The sequence below is a fragment of the Hemicordylus capensis genome, chromosome 6 (genome assembly GCF_027244095.1).
Source record: "Hemicordylus capensis ecotype Gifberg chromosome 6, rHemCap1.1.pri, whole genome shotgun sequence".
NCBI lineage: Eukaryota > Metazoa > Chordata > Lepidosauria > Squamata > Cordylidae > Hemicordylus > Hemicordylus capensis.
The window spans coordinates 115,497,048-115,511,230 of record NC_069662.1 but is presented as its reverse complement, the minus strand read 5'-3'; the positions used below and the strand labels follow the sequence as shown (position 1 = coordinate 115,511,230).

The window sequence follows — 14,183 nt, the reverse complement described above, 5'->3', positions numbered from 1 at the left end:
AGCTACCTGTAGCCAAAAATTGGTGGGACCATAAAATTGAAAAAGTTGTTGAAAATGAAGATGTAAAAATATTATGGGACTTCCGACTACAAACAGACAAACATCTGTCACACAATACACCAGATATAACTGTAGAGAAGAAAGAAAAACAAGTCAAAATAATCGACATAGCAATACCAGGGGATAGCAGAATAGAAGAAAAAGAAATAGAAAAAATCACCAAATACAAAGATCTACAAATTGAAATTGAAAGGCTGTGGCAGAAAAAGACCAAAATAATCCCAGTGGTAATTGGCGCCCTGGGTGCAGTTCCAAAAGACCTTGAAGAGCACCTCAACACCATAGGGGCCACAGAAATCACCATCAGCCAATTACAAAAAGCAGCTTTACTGGGAACAGCCTATATTCTGCGACGATATCTATAACAACTGACAATAAAATTCAGCCATCCCAGGTCCTTGGGAAGGACTCGATGTCTGAATAAAACAAACCAGTCAATAACACCTGTCTGACTGTGTAAACAAGTAATAATAATAATAATAATTCAATTTCTATACCGCCATTCCAAAAATGGCTCAGGGTGGTTTACAAAAAGAAATAACTAGTGGAAGAAATAATTAGAAATAATTAGTGGAAGATACAGTTGCATTTTCTTCCAATTTGTTACATATAGATTGGGCTTTAAGACTAAATAATGCACACACACCCCCAAACCCCTAGATAATTAAAAAACATGTATTATTTTTCAGAAATTGCTGGCTTTCTTATAGACATGTATGGTTTACAGCTGTAATTTAAAACTGTATAATTGGGCTGCATGGCTCAAAGATAGTAATTGGATACAGAAGTCTTAATTTCCAGGTCACTAGCACAACACTAGCTTAAGGCTATTTTGCCTATATAGGCCTATATGAAAAAGAATAGGCAGATTTCTCACCCCATTTCCTATGGGGCAAATGTCAATAACACACAACCAAAAAGGACCTTTCAGCCCAGCTGACAATAACTGACTTTGACAATCTCACCTGAATGGTACAGGTTGAGATAGAATAAGGATTTAGTAAATCTCCAGAGGATGCTTTCATAGTCCCTGATCGATGTACATTGATATGAAGAATTAGAAGAATATTTCATGATTAATATCTGCGAGTTGCTTCCACACATGCCCCACTGAAATTGGGGGATAATGCACTTGTTGCTCTTGCCATAAGTTTTCAAACATGAATGCGTGACTGCTCTAAATGATATATCTTTTAGCTTTGAAACAACCTGTGCTCTTGCTACTTATGTAACAAGGACTTGCCTCTGCTTTAAGCTTCATGGGCCAAAACAGACATGATGCTGGGATGAGTCCATAGCTCAGTGGTAGAGCATCTGCTTAGCATGCAGAAAGTCCCAGGTTCAATTCTTGGCATCTTCAGGTAAATCTACAAAAAATTCCTGCCTCCATGAAATCCTTGAGAACTGCAGCCATTCAGAGTAGACAATACTAAACTTGATGGACCAGTGGCCGGACTCAGTAGATGACAGCTTCTTCTGTTCTTATCCATAATCAGATCTCCCAGTTTGCTTTTTCTTTTTTGCTTTAAGCAGCTCCAGGAGGCTCAGATTTTTATTGCAGCTATGGTACTGGAAGGAGCAGGTTTAACCTTTTCTCCTGTGCCATTTTCCAGACTGTATGTTCTCCCTTCCAAAGTTGCTCCAAAGTTCCAAAGTGATACCACCCCTTGTATCATGCTGCCTGTACTTTTTCTGCTGAAGGGCTCATAACAGTGGGGGATTTTTCCTCAAGAAAATGGCACAGAGGTAAAGGGTTAAGCTCCTTACCCAACAGAGTCCCTGCAGCTGTTTTAATGTACAAAAATATGAATCCAATCACTGATCTCCCACATAACATCTGGTTCAGTCCTCTATTTAATTTTAATTCATTTTTCTATCTAAAAATGCCATCCTGGGAGCGTTCCCCTCCCCACTCAATATCTTCTAGAATAATGCTGGCATCTCTCTTCACAATGACACATGCTTTATCTCTATCAATATAGGCATATGGGTAAGAATTCGCTATGGTGCTGTCCACTCTAAAGAACACAGGACACCCAGGTTGAACTGAACACTGAATAACTCCACATGGTTTTTGCAGTGGTCTGTGACTGAAATGGTTCACTGGAAGCAATTTGCAAAGAAGTCCTTAGGAAACCACCTGGATGATTCTTTTAAATTAAAAAAGGAAGAGATGCTACATTTTAAAAAATAATAATTTTTAATGCTGGGTTTAAGTCTTTGTACATGTGATAGTCATTAAAGCTTATTTAACCCTGAAATTTGCTGGCCCTCTTGATTCCATGGGGACTAGAAGGATCTTGGGTTGAAAAGGAAAAATAATGTCAGTATGAAAATGAGACTTCCCTCAACAGAGAACAATTATTTCAGAATTATTTTAGCTCACACAAATGACTGTGTCATGTAGCCTTAAAAAAAACAAAAAAAACTTATGTGCAGTTTATAAAGACATGTAACAGTCCACAGACTAATTCAGATGGAGTGCCTGAATTTAAACTGATTTGATCCCATTCTAATCAGTGGAACTAGCTGAAATCCAGGTATTCCAGTTTGTGAATTGCAGCTGTTGTATAGAAATGTGTCCTATACCAATTGTAATCAGTGGAAAACTTGCTACTCATGATGATGGGCACAAGATCCGACTCATATACTTGGATCTTCAGCATATTCAGTTGGAAGTAAATTCTACTTATTACTGTAGAACTTACTTCTTAGTGAGTTTTGTATTGTAGCGTGTGTGTGTGTGTGTGTGTGTGTGCGCGCGCGCAGAGGTGCACCTAGGTAATTTTGGAGCCTGGACCTAAAGGCTTTTGGAGGCACCCACACCCACAGTATTTTTTACACTATCACACCACCCGGGACAGACTAAAAAGGATTTGGGGGCCCCCAGGGAGTGTAGAGGCCCTGGACTTCAGCCCAGAAGTCCCTCAGAAGTCCAGGGGTAAGAGTGCCTCTGTGTGTGTGTGTGTGTGTGTGTGTGTAACAATATATTTAAAGTTATGAATTTATTGAGCAATATTCTACGACTTTAAATATTTCAAATGTTATTTGTGTGTTGCCTTCAGCTGATCATGTTCTTGCCAAATAACTAAAGTGATGTGATTTTCAGAGCAGAGTTATTTCTGCTTGTGCAGATGTAAACTTTGCAGCCAGAGTAGTGGAACTGTAACTTGTGCTTACATCAGACATCTGTGATGTCCGCCCCACCACCCTTTCCCCAAGGATGTGATATGCTACAGGGAGGGGATTATAAACATTCCTCAGCTAGTTTGCAAAATTGGAGCCATGGGCAATGTTTTGAAGGTGGATCCCTTTAGAATTAAAATATCCTTTGCCTCCCATCTGTATGGCCATATTCTTCAATGTTTCTGGACGTCAGAAATATCAGGGATGGATAGATGGGGAGGGAAATGAAAGAGAGGAATAAAAGGTACAAAAAAACTTTTGTATCTGAGTGGAGTTTCCTCTGGGCTATAGGAAATTCTTCATCATTTACAGGTCACAGGAAGGAAAAGGGAAAACCGTGTTTCCTGTAAGGAGAGGGAAAGATATCAGTAGACCTTGAAAATACCTGAGCTAGATGTCACTTTTTTACACCGCACAACCAAGTGTCAGTATGTTTTAAAACTCTTTAAACATTTAGCTTTATTTAAAAAACAGATTTTGCTTGTCCAGTTAAGAATTTACCCTGAATTAATCCCCTGGTATGTTGACAGCAAATGAATGAGATAATGAATTGGAGTTCATCTTTTTACAAGTGCATTTAGAAAAGATATTTAATGTGAAATCACTGTCAAGCAAAATCCTTTTATTAATTCAACCTTATCAAACCTATTAATTCTGGTACAGACTGGATGGACTCATTTGGGTATTACCTAAGGCTGTAATCTGTGTGCATTTGCTTCAGAGTAAGCCCCTGGAAAGTCAGTAAGATTTACTTATAAGCCAGCATGCTTCAGATTGGTCTGTAAGTCAACCACATTCCATTCAAAATCCATTGGTTTTGAAGAGGTTCTTTAATAAAAGACAATATTTCTAAATACTAGTTAGTACAAGTCTGATCTTACACTTTGTTAATATAGGCACCGGGGCATGGAATCAAGCATACAAAACTCAGCACTAGTGTCGGGCTGCTTTGTCCCCAGAGCCATTGCTGCAAACTGAGCCATTGTTGATACTGCACTGGCATAGAGGAAAAGAAACATCAGCAACTATGGAAGGGGTCAAGACATGGGTGAAAAGCTACCCACAACTTCTAATGCAATATCCTACTCCTAAGATAGTAGATGGGTGTGTGGCTCTGGTTCCCAGGGAGTGCACCCTGCTGGTGGGCATGTAATTGTTATTGAGATAGCAACCACCTCTGCTTTTGCCTGACATTTGCTTGGCATTCTCCATCCAATATGGGTTACACAAATGTCACACAAAATGTCAGGCAGAAGGCTTGGGAACTGGAGCTAGGTGGGTTCGGATGACATGACCTCTGGTCGTGCGCACTCCTGGGAATCTGGAGGTTCTCAGGAAATGGACTTTCTGTGAGTTGTCTGAACCCGCCAAAGGTTGTATGCTTTCTGAATGCTTGGGACAATGTGGCCGATTAGAGGAAATATGATAACTGAAAACAACACACTGGAGTTAGGAGGACATGGGACTGACTTCCAAGCTTCTGGGTACAGTTTTTTCATTTAAGACAGAATTTTTTTAAGTAGCAATTACGAAATAATTTTCATGCCAAGCATGTCATTTTCATATCACAGTTGTGACAAAAATGTATCATGGCACTATTCAGTGTAGCACTGAGCATCTGATGAGATGTAAGGATGAGAGGAGAGCTGGTCTTGTGGTAGCAAGCATGACTTGTCCTCTTAGCTAAGTAGGATCCATCCTGGTTGTATATGAATGGGAAATTTGATGTGTGAGCACTGTAAGACATTCCCCTTAGGGGATGGAGCCACTCTTGGAGAGCGTCTGCATGTAGAAGTTTCCAAGTTCCCTCCCTGGCATCTCCAAGATAGGGCTGAGAGAGACTCCTGCCTGCAACCTTGGAGAAGCCGTTGCCAGTCTGTGTAGACAATACTTAACTAGATGAACCTATGGTCTGACTCAGTATATGGCAGCTTCCTATGTCCCTAAGGCCTAGAAGAAGATGATGAAGATGACTAATGTTTAGATGATGAAGACTAACTATTGATCTGATTACTGAGTGTTAAAAATCGGTTGAGAGCACTAACAGTTAAAATATGATAATTATATTCAGAATTCAAAAAATAATACCACAAAATTAAATCTTGTCCTGAGCATATTCTGGTGTAAAAAGTAGTGAATTCAGCTAATTTCAGTAGCAGGATTATACATGCAAAATTTGAGATATGTAGGTCATTGGGAACTATGACTTTATTTCACACAAACTTTCCAAAATATATAATAGATTCTAAATAACCCCCTAAGTACTGTTTAGTTATTTAGCTCTTCTCCCAAGGCCTACATACATAAGAAAACATATAGAAAATATTTAGAATTTGAAGAGCTGCAACCATTTTTTAATAAGAAATATAGATGTGTCTGTATGTTGTTGAATTAAAGAGCTTGTGATGCCTGGAAATAAAAGAAAGCTTTAGGAGTGATTAAACTTCTTTTTATTATGTTACAGAAGATGAGAAATCAATAACTGGGCATTCAGACATAAATGAGTTATGCAGGCCAATGACACAATGATCCAAACTTTATAACAACTACATATGATACTGTCAAGCCACAGGCTTCAGTGGCGCCAGTAATAATTATAGCTGATCACCTCTAATTCAGAGCTGTTTCACTTGATAAAGCTGTCACTTTCAGTGGCCACAGAGCATTGGTTTCAATTGAGGTTTCCTGATCCAAAGACTGGGATATGTCCTCTTTTATCTCCCTTCTTACCCTGCCTGTATCCATTGTTATTAGTCCTTGGAAGCTACTAAAATTAAAAATTTAGTTACTCATAATTATCAGCAGTGTTCAAAGAAAATGCATTATCTGCATTCTTCTGTGATATCATAGAAGAAAATGCATTCTTCTATGATAGCCATAGAAGTTCATGATCATGACCCCATAATTTGGGGGCATATTTTACAGGAATATCATTTTTCTGCATTTAGGTAGTGGCACAATTTCTAAAAACCAGAACATTTCTAACCCTTGGGTAATTTCCTTCCAATTAGCAGCCATAAGAACCTTGATCTGGATCAGAATTATGGTGGGAATGAAAAGTAGAGTTGCCAACTTGGAAGCTGTTCCTGGAGATTTCCCACACAATTTCCCCAATATTAAACCATTGAAATGGCCACAATTGCTTCCAATAGTCACCTAGAGATTGATGCTAATTCGTAGGGACTTCAGGTCAGTTCTGAAGATTTAGTAACCTAGGGAAGAGAACCTTTTATTCCCTCCTGTCTAAATTTGTAACATTTCTATCATGGCTGCTATTTGGCCTAAAAGGCACCAATGTCAGTCTGTCTCCTGAGGCAAATAGCAGCAATGGAGGACTCTAAACAGATCTGGACCACATCTCCTCCTGCTGTAGTCCCAATATACATCAGCCTTCCTACAGCTAATGTTTAAGCGGGTGGGGGGATAGTCATGGTGAAAAACATGCTTAATACACAAATGATGGGCAGTCTCTTGCCAAAAGACCATATTCATGCATCATGTTCAGAGCTTGTAAAATCTGTATATAGTATATGCAGGTACAGTTATTCACGTATTATGCAGTAGTATAGTTTTTATGTGAACTTTACATTAGAGGGGGCCTTACTCAGATTCACTTCTAAAATAAATGTATCTACATCACACAAGGACATATACAAGTATCTGTGTGCACATTCCGTGTAATGCCTAAATAGGCATCTACACAGAAACAGTTGTGTCTGCCGCAGAAACAATTGGCGGTGGCTATTTTGTTGGTTTTGTTCTGCATTTTTCCCACTTCCCTCAATTATCCAGAAGATTCAGAATCTTTTAATTCTTTTGGGGAACTCCAAGACTGATCTCTGTACACTCATACATGTGTTTGTATGATGTATCCTTTAAAAAAAATATCCAGTGCTTTTTACACCTAGGAGGTAGGGATGTGCATGGAACCAGGCGGGGGTGGCTTGAGGGGGTGGGGTGCCACTTTAAGGGCGGGGGAGGGTGCACTTACACCACCATCCCTGCTTCCCTCCCACTGGTGCCTGTTTTCCATAAAAGCCTTCAGGACACTGCCGCCCTGAAGGCTTGTACGGAAAACGAGCACCGGCGGGAGGGGAAGCGGGGGAGAGGTAAGTGCATTCTCCCCCACCCTTAAAGTGGCACCCCACAGCTTCGAAACCCTCCCCCATGTTCAAACCTGTTCAGAGGCCCGTAAAAGGGCCTCAACAGGTTCATCCATCCCTACTAGGAGGTCCCAAAACACACCAGCTAACCACATAGTGCCATGGCAGCTGGCACCACAAATGACGGAGCTACAATTGTGGTGGGAGTTCAGAAAGATGGTTAAAAGATAGGGGTTTTGAAAAAAGCAGAAGATCTGAAGAAAACGGGGAATGCCAGCTATGGAGATGATTTTAGAGGAGAATTGCCTGTTTTCTCAGCCACAAATGAATCAGTGTGGTGGAAGTATCCACAGGAAACCAGGCTGAAGATGCCAGTTCTGCTGTACAGCACACTTCTGCACAAGCACTGCCAGCCTGGAAACTTAGTGGCCCTGGCCCTACACCGTCCAAGACCCTCATTAATTTAGGAGCCACCATTGCACATGAACCACCTTAAGTGGTGCAGCAGAGAAATGCTTGACTAACAAGCAGAATGTTGCCAGTTCAAAGCCCTGCTGGTGAAACACCTATATCGGGCAGCAGCGATACAGGAAGATGTTGAAAGGCATAATCTCATACTGCGCGGGAGATGGCAATGGTAAACCCCTCCTGTATTCTACCAAAAGAAAACCACAGGTCACTGTGGGCTCCAGGAGTCGATCGACTTGATGGCACACTCTATTTCATATGAACAAGCAAGGACAAAGTGGCCCTATAGAAACCGAAAGAGTCTTCTCTCCATCCCCACAAGGCTCCTTAACCAAGATCTGCCTGCATTCATTTCCCCATAAACTCGAGCATATTTCACATAGTTTTTCTCTCCTGTTCCTGCTTGTTTCGCTCTGGGTCTGCCCTTCCTTGTTCTCTCCACAGTTGCTCTCCCCCCCCGCCCCCCGCTCTCTTTCTCGAGGTCCTGAAATGTGCGGGAATGTGTCTGTGTATATGTGTGGGAGCGTGTGTAGTATCTTCTGAGAAAAACCATTAAATCTCCGACAGCCCCGTTCCCGGGGTTTGACTCTGATCTCTCTCAGGCAGCTGCTCGGGCCATTCTGAGGCGGCACTGTTTCTTTCTCTGTTTACCCGTTTCCAATGGCAATTGCACCACCAAGTCTCTGTGCGTCTGGAACTTCGCCTGGGGCTGTTTTGGTTACATTGAAGTTTTTGCTTCAGCTCTGCCAGATTTAAATGGTGACTTCACTAGCACCGAGCTAAAAAGGAGAAGGGGAGGGGGGCAGGCAGCGTAGAGAAGAGGGAGCAAGCGAGGGAGAGGGCCAGAGCATTACATCACCATTTGGACTGGAATCAAATGGGAAGGATATGACTCACTCGGGCTAGTTAAGCTTTGGCTCAGGTTCTACATACACTCATTCCAGGGCTCTCATGTTCTGCTCCTCAGCAGGGAATTCAGGCTCAGTGATGTCCATGAGGTTTGTTTTTAATTTTCCTTTTCTGATTGCTCTGTTCTCTCCACTACTATCACTACTACCAGCCAGCCCTTCCCCCTCTTCCTTTTGCCTCCTTCATGCATTTCCTCTCTGGGCACATTTTCTCCTCGCTCCTGCCCCTGCCAGCCTCTGCACTTGGATGGAGGTCGCTTACTGCGACCAACACGCTCAAGACTTGTTGAGCAGAGCCTGGGTTCTAGGGCCAGTCCCACGTCGTCTGTCTCTACCAAGCCAGCCTCAGCAAACTTCCGAGCGAAGTTTCTTTCGGCTCTCCCTCCCTCCCTCCTCCCTCGCAGTGTTGCTCTTTCGTTCCTAATCAGAGGAGACAGGGAGAGAGTTAAACTGCAGGGACCAATCATTTGAATGGTGATGTAATGCTGGAGCTGCAGGGTAGTTAAGTAATGTGAGAGCAAGGGGGTCAGGGTTGCAAAGCATTTACCTGCTCTCAAGGGGGTTTAAGTTTATTATCAGTTGCAGTCACTGCAACTGGCTTCAGACAGCAACCTCTAATTATTCACAGACACCCCTTTTTATCTTTTATTATTCAATGTAAAGCTATAGTATAGTGTTTTTCTTAAATTAAAAAAGCACACACACACCAACCTGATATTATCACAGCTGCAAATTATTTTCTGCTAGGATTTTAATTTTTCCATTTTTAATCCTTTTTTTTTTAACAAAACGAGGCTTGAAACTGCGTTTCAAAAAGGGGAGGGGCTGCTTGCAAAATGTGACTGGTCAATTTGAGATCAGTTAACTGCTGTCTAATAGAGCGAGTAAAAGGTTTCACTGGTAAAGATATGCTCTCTAGGATATAAATCATTTAGGAATGTGATTTGTGCAGCGTGTCCCTAAGGTGCCACTCAGGGTTTCAAGCTAATGCTTGCCAATGCAGCTCTGCAAATGTTGCAATAACTTATTTGTGTCAGTGGGACAACTTAGGAGGAAGTGATTATAGGATGGCGGGTCTGGCATGTTTGTGTTCATTCTCTCTTTTGCAAAGAGATAACTGAGATTTGTAACCTGCCTACTCCACAAAACATACTTGCTATGAATAAAGCAAAAGACTTGTGTCAGATGCAGTTAATTCCCAGGGATTTGGGACAGGGGTTATTTTTAAAAAAAACATTCTGAACTCAGACATGCTGCACCACAACTTCTTGACTAAATTATGCATATTGGATAGCTTTGAATATGCCTATATATATTTTTTTTTTAAAAAAAGAATTTGTATAATTCTGAATTTTGTTGCTCTTCTTCAGCATTTGAAGTTATGTGCTTAATTTTTAAAAAAAATTCTTTTGGATCTGGAAAAAAGAACGAGGGAATAAAATCTGTGGCCAAAGGGTGTGTGTGTTGGGGGGGATATTCAGTGACTGTGCTGTCCTTGCTGATCCTGGTAGCCCTGCTTATTTGGACAAGGCAACAATTAACACTAAGCGACTTGCAGGTGGCAGGTGTAGAATCAGCATGTGATTTCTATAGCAATTAAGTTGTAATAATATTAAACGGTGGTCAAGTACATTACAGTTGATCTTTTTAGATATTGTTTTTGTTGGGTTAGTAATTTTTGGATTCTTTATTTGGGTTCATTGTTGATGCTAATGCTAGAATCCTATAGAAATTTGTGTTGAGTTCCTTCAGAATCTGCATGTTTGACAGTGAAATCTCTTCTCTTGGTAGCATATTTAAAATTTTATCTTTAAAGTCTTCACAATAAAATGATTCCGTAACAAACAATATCAGTGTTTTAGAAACTGTTAAGGGTCAGAAACTTATTTTGATTCTTAGATTTTATGCAAGCTATATACGATGTCACACATAGCCATAGCATGGCTGACTGACTGATGGGACCCAGTATGTTATCTGCTCAAGTTCAACATTACTTTTCCAAGCGATTTCAAGAGGTTTACATTATAGTAAATCTCTATGCATTTTTCTTATAACAAATGTATTGTTAGTTTGTATGATGTGTAATTGCATAAACCTGGTGCAGTAATAATGCTGCTTTTTAACCTAACCAGGGTTATATAGTTGAGATCAGCCTGCATACTTATGCACTCTTTTCTCTCTCTGTTCTAGCCATTCCTTCCCTTTCAGAGCAAGCATGGATAGTACTAATCCACAATTTGCAACCATCCAAAGAGCTGTGCATGATAAGCCTCTGTTGTCCATTTATCTACTTCAACAGGATGTATCTCTTGCTCTGAGGCCACTGGGGCGCCAATAGTTTCACTGTCACTGACTGGCAGCCAGTCTAGCACTGTACTAATGCAGCATCACACAACAGGGAGGTACAATTTGCCTTCCTTATGAAGCCCATTGTGCTTCTCAAAAATATGTCACTGAGAGCAATGTGACCATCAGGGACATATTTTTGGGGAATACAGTGTGCTTCAGAGGGAAGAGGAGATTGTCAAAAATCGCCCTTCCCCTCTCATACAACAGCACAGCATTAGTCAAGTTGTCAGGCATTACTGCATCAGCACACTGTTAGTCTGGATGTCAGCCCCTGTCCATGGAAGTACTTCCATTGTTTCTTAGTTCAGGTCCAGGCGGAGGCAATCTGATGCTGAACTACTTGAACTACATTCTCTTTCACTAAAGTTGCCCTTGCACAAATCTATGTGCAAGGGCAACTCATCACACTTCATCCTCTTCACTAGAGGTGCTTCTGACTGATTCTGATTCTCCAGCAGCAAGAGTTTTTAAGAAATAGAAGCAAGTTTAACAGTGTTTTTATTTGATAGTCTGTCCCTCTTTTTTGTTGTGATTGAGCTGAAAGCCTTCCAGTTCTATTCACAAGAAGCTGTTGTTGGTGGAATGCTTAGGATTCTTATGGCAATCCTAGAGAATTGTCAGGTGTTACAATATCCTTTCCACTATGTGAGAGGAGTAGTATTTTTAGAAGTAGAACTTTTTCTGTGGAAGAGATTTTTGGAATGTTTCCCCACAAAATTTTATGTCCCACATTACTGCTAATACAGAATATTACAGTATAAATAATAGACTTAGGGCTTCTTTGCATATTATTGGTTGCAGCTTTTTTGGCTCATGGGAATTGGCTCTGGTCATATGGTGAGCTAGGATTTCATCCATGGCAACTTTTGCAATCTCCGGATATCCAAAGTACTTTACAGATTGTAAAGGTTTTGGCAACTAATATCTGTAATTGCCAAGTTCACACGCGAGAGTAAACATCACTCTTATGAGTGCAGAAGTGGTCAAAATATGGTTTTGAATTCCCAGCCTATAGGTGGTGGCCTTCAACAGGTCCACGGTAGCAAAAGAAGATGCAGGAGCCATTTGCCCCATCTCACCCACCCCCTTCCTCTCCAATCTGGAGCAAAATGACAGTCTTGCTTTCCTCCAACAGTTGGGAGAAGCATGTGCTGAGCTATGGCTAAGCTTATTTGAAATCCTGGGTGTTACTCCAGAGTAAGTATCGTGTAGACTATCACATTAGTTAGGACATTTGTTGGCATAGTTGTGAGATGCTAGCAAAATAAAAGTATTTTTCAGAATCAAGGCAAAGTATATATGTGCTGTGCTCTGGCTTGGCAGTCCAATGTTAGTACTTTAATGGAGTGCAAAGGTGACATGGTTTAGATGGATTACTGTATTGCACTTAACTTGGGGTTGCCTTTGAAGATGACGCAGAAGCTTCAGTTGGTCCAGAATGTGGCAGCCAATTCAAAGTGCTGGTTCTCACCTTTAAAACCCTTCAGTGCTTAGTACCTACTTACCTTCAGGACCACCTCTCCCAGCCAGTCCTGTCCCATCTTGTGAGATCTTCACAGGTTGCTTTTCTTTTGATCCCTGGTCTTTTGGTCCCTCGTCTCAGAGAGGTCCATAGTGCTAGGGCCCTTGAAAGGGCTTTCTCTCCCGCCCCCCAATTCAGCCTGCCTCTTCCTTTTCAGCCTTTAAAACCTTTTTAAAACCAGACATTTCTTTTCTGCCAGGCATTTGCCCTTTAATAATATTAATAATAAAAAAAACTTTGGATGCCGTTCTTGTTTGTAGTCCCTGAGTCTGTGGATTGGGCAGAATATCAAATCTTCTAATAAATAAATAAATAAATATTAATCCCTTCCAGTTAAATGACAACATAAGCAATGTTGTTTGTTCCTGAACAGTTTCTGCTTCTGCCCTTTTAATAAATCTTATACCAGGCCTGCGCAACATAAGGCCCCAGGGACCAGATCCAGCCCACGGGGACTTTTTTGCTCTCCCCCAGTAGGAATATCCTGCAGCAACAGCAGAAGCCATGAAGAACTCTTGGCCTGTCCCACTGATGAGCAGCGGCAGCATAATGCAGTTGGCCCCTTGAGACCAGATGTCCCCTGCCCCTGGACTAGAGCCTACTGACACCTCCCCCTTTCCCCTTGCCTTTCCCCCAGACTCCAATCCATCCCCTCACTTTTATTAATTTTTTAATGTTAATGTAGTAATTAACATACATAAAATTTACTTCGGTCCCATGCAGCAAGTCATGTTTGTTTCCGGCCCAACTGGGCATTTGAGTTCTATACCCCTGCCTATGGTACCACCATACCATACCATACCATACCATACCATACCATACCATACCATACCATACCATACCATACCTTATTAAAATGAACTACTCATTTTGGTTACTAGTTTTGTGCAACAGTTGAGGATGCTTAACATTCACATGCTTTCATGTTTCATTTTATAGACACAGTTCTTAGAAGTTGATACAAAGATCAGGTGACCTTTCTCCCATTCAATTTAAGACATGTGTTCAAGCATCTCATGCATGAGGCCCACTTTACACAAGTCAAATTTCCTAAATAGAAGTCCTGTCCATGGAGGAAAGTGCATGAATCCACTTGTAGATCACCATATATAAGTGAACATGTGTCTCTTGTGTACATGAGTGTGCATAAGTGTACATGCAGTCAGAAGATACCCCTTAGCATATAGACATGATGAGATAAATTGATCTTCTAAATCACGGCAGGCAACATGTGGCTCTCCAGGTATTGGTGAACTACAACTCCCATCACCCCCACTGTAATAAATTGTGGCTGGGGGTAATGGGAGTTGTTCACCAACATTTGGAGAGCCACACATTATCTGCTCCTGTTCTAAATGTATACCCTGCCTTTTTTTCTGTCCTAGAGCTCAAGTGGTTTTATTTATGGTTCTGTTTCCTAGAGTTTGTCCCACCCTGCCATTGGCCAGACCTAACTCTGTTTTTAGAGTTAGCAAGGTACTGCATCATGGGTCTTGAGGCCATGTTCTGGGCTCAGATAAATGCATATGATTGTCACATGGAAAGGAGCCATTTATTACACTGAAGTGTAATTTTAAAATGCAGAAA

At 41.2% G+C, this 14,183-nt stretch overlaps 1 protein-coding gene across 9 annotated transcripts in view; it reads left to right on the top strand.

Annotated features, from left to right (window-relative positions):
* The window catches only part of CREB5 (cAMP responsive element binding protein 5), a 358,942-nt gene that overhangs the window by 220,110 nt on the left and 124,649 nt on the right, over positions 1–14,183 (top strand). Inside the window, exon 1 of one of the 9 annotated variants that reach the window (XM_053262698.1) lies at positions 8,653–8,815. The exons of the other annotated variants lie outside the window; for them this stretch is intronic. Within the exon in view, the coding sequence (XP_053118673.1) occupies positions 8,769–8,815 (47 nt within the window). The 5' untranslated portion in view covers positions 8,653–8,768. Of the gene's footprint in view, positions 1–8,652; positions 8,816–14,183 lie in introns of those variants that run through there. 9 annotated transcript variants of the gene reach the window in all.